Source organism: Antechinus flavipes, chromosome 1 (genome assembly GCF_016432865.1).
Source record: "Antechinus flavipes isolate AdamAnt ecotype Samford, QLD, Australia chromosome 1, AdamAnt_v2, whole genome shotgun sequence".
Classification (NCBI taxonomy): Eukaryota; Metazoa; Chordata; class Mammalia; order Dasyuromorphia; family Dasyuridae; genus Antechinus; species Antechinus flavipes.
In genome coordinates, this window is record NC_067398.1 from 240,958,509 (window position 1) to 240,967,443 (window position 8,935).

General features: G+C 38.5%; 1 protein-coding gene across 1 annotated transcript; it reads right to left on the bottom strand.

Moving 5' to 3' along the window:
* Positions 1-598: 598 nt before the first annotated feature.
* Positions 599-7,955, bottom strand: C1H9orf40 (chromosome 1 C9orf40 homolog). The gene is made up of 2 exons (XM_051998515.1): positions 7,278-7,955; positions 599-1,740 (listed from the first exon to the last, which is right to left on the bottom strand). Exons 1-2 carry the CDS (start codon positions 7,701-7,703, stop codon positions 1,597-1,599), a joined length of 570 nt encoding a protein of 189 aa, XP_051854475.1. The 5' UTR covers positions 7,704-7,955; the 3' UTR covers positions 599-1,596.
* Positions 7,956-8,935: the final 980 nt, after the last annotated feature.

The following is an 8,935-nucleotide window of genomic DNA, read 5'->3' on the forward strand; positions in this document are numbered from 1 at the left end:
TGAATTATATTGTGCTTAGAATCATGTATCAATTCAGCACTAGCTGAAGTCAAGTAAACCCTCTGATGTAAAAACTGATTAAGCTAAAACCACTTGACAGCCTTTGAAAAGAAACTATCTATATTTGATGGTCATATCTATATCTCTCCATATATACAATGCTCATACACATAAAAGATATATACACACATATATATGATGCCCATATCTTAAGGTAAATTCTGTTCACATAGAAAAGGTCATGGAATTATAGGAAATCAGAATATCTATGTCCAAAAAACATTACTAGGAATAATTAAATGATTTCAGTATGGCAAATTCACTTTGTAAAAAAAGATCAATAAAATAAACATACAGAAAAATTCGAGAGTTATGTAAATTCACCAAAAAACCAAAATCCTTTCTGTTTAGCTAGTCTTTTACAATCGAACTGTTATTAACTCTCAGAGCTCACAAGACCTTTAAGATTTTCCTTTTTTCCTTAACAGAATTAGGATTTTCCATATCTAATGTAAACAGAAAAAAAGAAAGAACAAATTACACAAATACAAGACAATCTGATAGTTATATAATGTTAACTTAATCACTGACACTTGAGTAACTTAAACACACAATAGAAACTTTATTTTTCTTTAGCAAGGGCTTTATAAAGCTTACCATTATGCAACAGTAATAATAAACAAACTTTAAAACTTGGTCATAATACATCATAAGATGATAAAGCCAAAGCAATTATACATTGGTCCAGCTATGACAAGTTTCTTATCATTTAAGAGAGAAAAAACTTCATTAGTTTAAAAAAAAATAACTAAACCAACCAAACTGATTGTATGATAAAATTTCTTTCCCCTTAATCCCCGGGGAAAAGGAGCCCCTGATCAGTTCCCACTGCTCCATATCCACCTCTGATTGGACATTTTGGCACAACTCAACATAAGTCAAATTATACTGATGGCTGTACAAGCCCAAATGCAAAGAGTGCTTACTAAACTGTCCACTACTTTACATTACACAGCATAAGGAAAGTGTTCTTTAAAAACGTCATTAGTTCTCAGAAAGAGAGAACACCCTGACAAAGTCACCTTTCTAGCTTGCATAGATGTTGTGACAGCTTTTTTGGTTCAACTAAGAACACAGGTAACAAAATGTATTAATATAGTATTTACTATTATCAGCATTTGTTATAAAACTTCTTAAATTTCATGCACCACAACTAAACCTTTTTTGGTTTAATATTCCATCAGTTCTCAGTCACCTCTCATACTGCCAGAACTCCTAAACTGGCTAGAGATAGATAAACTCAGGTTTAAAGTTTGAACATATTTTTCTTCTTCAAACATCAATGTTTTAAAACATTTCTGTTTTAACTATCCTTTGTCCTTGACTACCCAGGAAAAATCCCTTTCAGATATGTCAATAGCCTCAACATTTTTCTATAAAAAGTCCTTCTCTCATTTTTTTTTTTTTCAGATGGAGTACTATAATTCAAAATATCTGAAACATTCATTTTCTGAAGAGAAGCAGGTAGATTTGGAAACAGATGAGTATCCTTCAATGAACCTATCATCACTATGCCATCTGAAGCAGATCCATTTGTCAAGATTCCATGTCAATTTCAACACCTTCATCCTTGCTGGTAAGAGTTGCTTCAGTCAGTTTCTCAATTTCTGACAGATCAATGGAAGGTAAAGGATTTCTCCAGTATTGGAATGTATTATACTGCCAAAATTCTTCAATGAGCTGTTAAGAGAAAAAACATACCAAAATTAATCAGTGGTTTAGATAAAAGATAAGTCACTAAGAGAAACAATTTCCCCTTTTAAAAGGAAAACCAAAAAAGGCTTCATCTTTTATTTTCAAATTTCAAATGTACATCTAAAATACTACTATCAAAATGCATTTCATTACATAATTGCATATTTTAATTTATAATACTTTATTATTTATAGATTTTTACAACAATCACTTCTTATTACTAGGAGTTGAGAAGTTTGTGACAATCTTTTCTTAGACAACCATTTTCATTTTCTCCTGCTATGTCTTCAAAAATATTCTTGTATCTACAGCACAAGAATGGAATTTTCCAATTGGTGATGAAGAAATTAAATATCTATAAAAACATAAGCACAACAACCCTTTGTAAGTACCATATTTGTTTTCAGTTCAATCAACACACACACACAGACACACACACACACACACACACACAAGTTACTTTGATGATGAGTAGTAAATTTATTTCAAAGAAACTCCTTAAAATTAACTTTTTAAAACTTTCTTTGCAATTGCCTTCAAAGTCTTAGCACATTCTTGGTCTTTGATGGTGTATTTGGTTTCTGAAAATAATCAAAAGTTGTTCTGAATTAAACCTGATGAATGAAATGAAAAACTTATCAGGTTATCACCTGCATCTGGTCAAATAATTAATACTATAAAAGTTTGACTACCAAGTTATGAATATTTTCCTATGTCATCTCTCAGAAGGCAATTCCATATGAAGTTTTAACCATGTTCTGAATATAGCAATAACAATAGAATAAGAACTTGCTCTTCACTTGTTTCAATCAAGTATGACTCTTCATGATTGGAATGGCTTGTCATGTTGTTCTCCAGTTCATTTAACAGATGAGCAAATGGAGCAAATGGGTGAAGGGACTTGTTAAAGGTCACACTGCTAGTGTCTGAGGTCAGATATGAACTCATGATCTTCCTGACTCCAGGCCTGACATGCTATCCACTGAGCCATCTAGGGAACAGCACCTTAAATTAGTTATTATCTCATTTGACTCTACTATCCCCTTCATGCATTCTCTATTACAACTAAACTGAGAATAGGAAATGAGGAGATAGAGAAGGTATTAGAAAAGATGGCCAATGATGTACTCTCTTCTTTCAGGCAGATACTGACTTCTGAAATGAGCCTGGTTTTGCTTTCTTTTACCCTGTTTAATCATAACAAAATGTCACCAATTTAGAGATATAAGTTATCAATTTTTATGCTGTCACCTCTTATAATCCCACCTCATTTGGGGTTTACATCTTGCCACAGGGAATGGAATAAAATCAAGATGATTCTCTAACTTGGCAATTGATTAAATGTGGGGAATGAGAGAATGTGAAGAATCAAGGATGAGTCAGATGATTTGGAAGAAGAATAGTGACCTCAACCGCAGTAAAGAAGGTAAAAGGATGGGTATCTTTAAGAGAAAATGAGTTCTGTTTTTACTATCTTTAGTTTAAGAGATGCCTATGGGACAACTAGGCAGAGACATCCACAAGACAATTAATTGATGAGGTCCTGAATGGTGGATGTGGTAGGAGAAATTGGAGCATTGATAAAACTGTTCCCTGGAGTAGTCAGGAAAAAGATTCTGACAGAGATCAATTTAGCTACATGGTTACACCTTCTTGGAGTTGGTACAGTCAGAAATTCAAATTATGTCAAACCCTTGAAGTCTACCCTCTGTGAGATCATGGGCAGCCTCACCTTGTTAAGTCTTGTCAGGAATCTCTATCATGTTCCTGAGATTAAATTTTCCCTATAAATCAATTTATAGCACATGCCATCTTTGCTGCACTCCTTTGGGTCAGTCCTCCACAATACTGCTTCATGAAGTCTCTAACTCCACCATGCCTTATGGTGTCTCTCTTCTTATAAAATGTATTTACAGCTCCTTACAGCTAACTAACTCTTTTAGATGCTTAAATCAATTTCAGGATTTATCCTGCCAGCTAAGGACATGCCCCAACCTCATGGGATGTTCCCTTTCTCCGGGATAATTCTCAGTTCCACCAAGGAACTTATATTATTAATTATTAAAATCCTTTTCTTTCTAACCATATGTTCTCCCACTCTATTTCATATTTACCACTCCTGGTGTATCTATTTCATTTTGTCTGTAACCTCTTTTCCTAAATAAACCTACCTTTTGCCAAAGAGAATGGCCATTGTGAATGTCACATGACTGAACTCCATTGATGCTTTTCCTAAAGCACATCATCTAATGCTTCATCAACCACATCATAATGATGAGATCAGAACTAAGCAGGCTAGAGTTTAGATATGTCTGTGAGTTGTTTTCACAGAAAAGATAATTGAACCCAAGAAAGCTAATGAGATCAACAAGTAGAAAAGAACAGAGTGGAGTGGAAGTTGAGCCTTAGAAAAAAACTAAATTGTATTTATCTTTTGATTCAATTATACAAATAGTAGTCATCCATGTAGATGAAAGAGGTAAAAAATAAAATGAAAAACAATATAATTAAGTACTAGAAATAAAGTGATTATCATAACCAGAAGTGTGTTTGAGGAAGGATGGTTGAATGATGGTGTTATGATCAGAACAATGTTTTAGAAATACTCAACATTGTTTCATGAGATGGGAGAGACTTAAGGTAGTAAAGATACCAATTAGCAGATTACTAAGCAAGTAGTCTTGGGTGATTAAATTAGGGTGGTGGCCAAATGTGTTTTGAAAAGCATTCTTAATCTTCAATTTGCAGACAAGAAAACTGTCTCAGATGAAACTGAATTATTAGCCCAAGGTCACACAGTATGGTAACCTAAAACAAGAAGTCTTTTGACTCTAACTTCCTCATCTACTAATGATGGAATGTGATGCATGCTGTGTACACAGCAAAAAAGGCCAGTCTACCTTTAATTCATGAGTGCATGGAGAATGAAGTGCAACAAAATTGGAAAAGTATGTCTTGAAGGACTTGAAAATTGGAAAGATATAACTCATATTTATATATTCTTTTAAAGTTTTCAAAGCAAACTAATCTAATATTTATGTTAGACATCTTTAAAGGATATCTTCTAAGCATGTTTCACTTGAATTAGCATATTAGAGAAAATCTATCTCTGCCTAGTTTTCCAGTTCTCTCCTTTATAACTTTTTCCTTAACACGATCACTTAGAATTACATATATACATAACTTTGCAGAATGCAATTAAGAATGAATTTTCTCAAAAGAATAAAAAAAATTGCTAAGTTTATAGGATTCAGAAAAGTACGAGTGACAATTCACCATGTTCCTATTCTACTAAAAATGAGATCTTTTATTTTTTCCAACAGCCTATATGACTGTTTAAGAAATAGTTGAAGTAATCAATGTAAATCTGTAAGAAAGGTGAAAATTAAAGATTGAAATCATTAATAATTTAATGGTATTTGGTCTACTTAACCATTGGGGAAAAAAATCCAAACAGCAACTTTTACAGTTTAAATGATAGGAGTAAAAACTTTTTTGGTGAGAAATTTTAAAAACTACACCCTTCAAAGTTGGTGAGATCCTGTGGTCACCACTGCAGCTCATAACCCAAAAAGATAAAAAGGGGAAAAAGCTATAAATACAAAAATAAGTTTATTTAGTAGCAGCTCTTTCTGTGGTAGCCCCAAACTGGAAAATGAAAAGGTACCCACATACTGGGGAACCACTAAAAAATTATGATAAATGAATGTAACGGGGTATTATTGTTCCATTGTGAAATGGACAATTTTAGAGGCAAATGGAAAAACCCCTAGGAACAAATGTAAAGTGAAATGAGCAAAACTAGAAGAAAATTTGTAACAATGATAACATTAGGAAGAAAACCAACTTGGAATGACTTTAGAATTCCAACCCACAAGTCCAGAGGACTGATGATTAACTATTCCACTTACCCAGAAGCCAGAGAGATGCTGGACTTAAAATGCTAAATGGGACATAAATTTTTGAACATGGACAATGCAGAAATTTGTTTTGGAAGACTTTGCAAATTTATCATGAGGGTTTCATTTTTCTTTTCTAATTGTTCAATGAGGAGTAGAGAGATAATAAATACTTGTAAGAATAAATTTTTTAAAATAACCTAAACAAAAGAAATAAAGAGTGTGTCAGAGAGGGAGGCAGACACAGACCTTCAGACTCCACAACAAATGAAACTGGTTTGGTTAGAAATAGATGAAATATGGTTCAGAAATAGAGAGCCAAACATTCATGTTTTCTACAAATTCACTTTATTTGACTTTACTAAGAAATATACTCAACTTGATAATAGATATCTGGTTCTAGGTTCTTCCCTGATGATGTATTGTTACTGAGAGCTAATTAATTTTTTCCTTAATAAAATGTTTAATTTAAACTTATCATGGGGATTTAATGTGAAAACAAAAAGGCTACAAAGCTGCAAAGTTAATTTTCCTAAAGCACAGATCTGACTATGTCACTCTCCTCCTCAAACTCCAATGCCAAGTTAGTCCTCGCAAACCTCACAGGGCTGTTGTAAGGATCAAATTAAGTTAATGTATACAAAGTGCTTTGCAAACTTTAAAATTGTATATAAATGTGAGTTATTATTACGCTTTTCCAATTTTCAAGTCCTCTTAAGATATACCTTTCCAATTTTGTTGCACTTCATTCTCCTTGCACTCATGAATTAAAGCTAGACTGGCCTTTTTGGTCCCCACATAAACCACACTCCATCTCCTCTCTGTGCCTTTGCATAGCTCTCCCTTATGTCTGGAACACACTTCCTCCTTAGCTCCATCTTTTGGAAATCCCTGATTTCCTTCAAAATTTAGCATAAGTATTACCTTTTACATAAAGTTTTTCCAGATCCCCTCAGCTACTAACGCAACATTATGTTGTACTTTGTATACATACACACGTTTATATCTGAGAGGAGTCATTCAAATTCACTATTTGAATTTTACAATGAAACATATTTAAGAGTGTATGTTATGTATGTGTACACACACACACACACACACACACAAAACTCTACAACAGAATGCAGGTTCCTTGAGGGCAACGGCAGTTTAGTGGCACTTTAGATTTTTATGGAACTAAATAAAACTTGAACCATTATTAGCCGACGGCTGGTACTCATATTAGCTTGAAGAAAAGCTTAGAGCCTCGGATCAGATAGAGTGTATTTGGAGTCAGAGGGCCCGGGTACCAATTCCAGGTCTGCCACCAACTGTCAGACCCTGGACAAGAGACTTTTAACTTCCCTAAGCCTATGTCGTCTGTGAGGCTTCTTCCAGGTCTTAAGATTAGAAGGCTAGTCTCTTTGCTCCGGTTCCTCACAGGAGAGGTAAGAACACACCACAGATGTCACTCTGAGCATGTGCGAAGGTGCAGGGCCCACAGTGAGCCCAAGGCCTCTGCCGCGGCCCGCCTCCTGCACCCGCGGAGGGGAGTGGAGGAAAGGGGACGTCCTCCGAGGGGCCGGCCCAGGAAGGAGGCGGGAGAACGCAGGCCGAGAGCCCAGGTGCCCAGTCCAGACTTACCTCTTCTTCGCCGGGCCTGGAGCCTCTGGGCCGCGGGACCTCTTCTCCGGCGCCCCGCTCGGTCTCCGAAGCGCAGGTCCGGAGTAGTGTAGGCGGCCCGGGCTCCTCCGTGGGGCCGCTCAGCTCGCCTGGTGGTTTGGGCTCTCCAATGTCCATGCGGGACCCATCCCCAGGGGCCGGGCCGCTGGGGCCCGCGGCGTCGCCGGAGCGCTTGCTGGGAGAGGACAGGAGCTCCGCCATAGCCCCGTCCTCCCGCTTTCGTTTGCGGCGCAGCTCGGAACCGTTTACCGGCAACCGAGGCCCGAGCCCCGGCGGCGACCACGGCGATGGCGGCAGCGGCTCGGGGTCGTCCAGGCGGCCGCAGGGCAGGAGCCGCTTCCAGGGCACGTGGAACGCCAACGGCTCCGCCGCGCGCCGCTTGGCCATTAGCCCAGTAGGCCTGGCCTGAATCAGGCCCTACTCCCAAATTGACGGGATTCGGCGAAAGCCGGGGGAGGGGGATAGGGACAGACTGAAGATAAGGGTCTGACACCGGCTAGAGGGAGGCGGGGACGGCAAGTGGGTGTGGGGAGCCGCGGTGCGCGCGAAGAGTCCGACGTGGGCACGCAGCCTGCAGTCCAGACTCTGGGAGGGTTCTGCGCTCGCGCAGGTGTCAGCAGGCGGTGGGGGTGGTGGGCGGGGGGGAGGAGGTGGCGGCGGGGGCAATGCGGGTTTCGAATATGCGCGCGTGCTCGGTGCGGGCGGTCCCGGCCGAGCCAGCTGCTGGTTGGCGGCGGCTCCGCTACCGGAAGTTAGCGGTCTACATGGGACGGAGGGGGGCGTTGCTGGGGTTGGGGAAGGTAACTGATTCTCAGCTAGCTTTGCTGGAGTCGAGTGGCCTGGCGGGAAAGGGGAAAAAACTAGTCCAGTTCGTTCCGTCCTATGCCACCGAGCGTTTTGGGGACCCTGTGTCCTGTATAGGCACAATGGATTCTACCTACTAAGCTTTTTAATCAACATTAAATTATTTTATCACTTTTAAAAATATAATCCCTTTGGAACCTCGGGACCACCCCTAGAGTAGATGTAATAGGATTTTTTCTTTGAACTCCGTAGGTGGAAATTTAGCTTTGTAGATCAACTAGCAGTTATTGTATGCCGTTACTGCGCTAAGGGCTTAATAAAGCACAGTCCTGTGCTCCTGGAGCTCTCCTCCTAAAGGAAGGAGTCACGTGCAGATCTCTTCTGGGGCACATAAGTGTAAACTGGAGGCTGGCTGCAGGAGAGGCACAGCAAAGGCCTTTCATGGAAGAGGAGAGAGAAGCATTTTAAGTAGCAATTTATCTGTACTTTGAAAGATTTTAACAGAGTAACCTGATTTCACTTAAGTATTAAGTGCACACATATATTAGCGTATATATATATATATATATATATATATATATATATATATATACTCTGTCCTTGTATATGAGGACCATATAATTATACCCTAAAACCCGCTGGACAGTTCCAGGAGTAGAATTATGGTTAGAAACAATGAAAAATATTTTCAAAACATATCAAAAAAGAAACTTAGCACTGTGCTAAGAGGTTAACATGCTAATAGGGGAGACAATAGAAGATAGAAAAATAGGTTGAATGGGAAAGCCCCCAAATTCTTAAGGTGCAACATCAAC

Coding starts and splice junctions, on each gene's coding strand:
- C1H9orf40 (XM_051998515.1), bottom strand. CDS start 7,703: ATGGCCAAGCGGCGCGCGGCGGAGCCGTTGGCGTTCCACGTGCCCTGG. Junction 1,741..7,277: donor CCAGGCCCGGCGAAGAAGAG/GTAAGTCTGGAC, acceptor TTCTCTTAACAG/CTCATTGAAGAATTTTGGCA.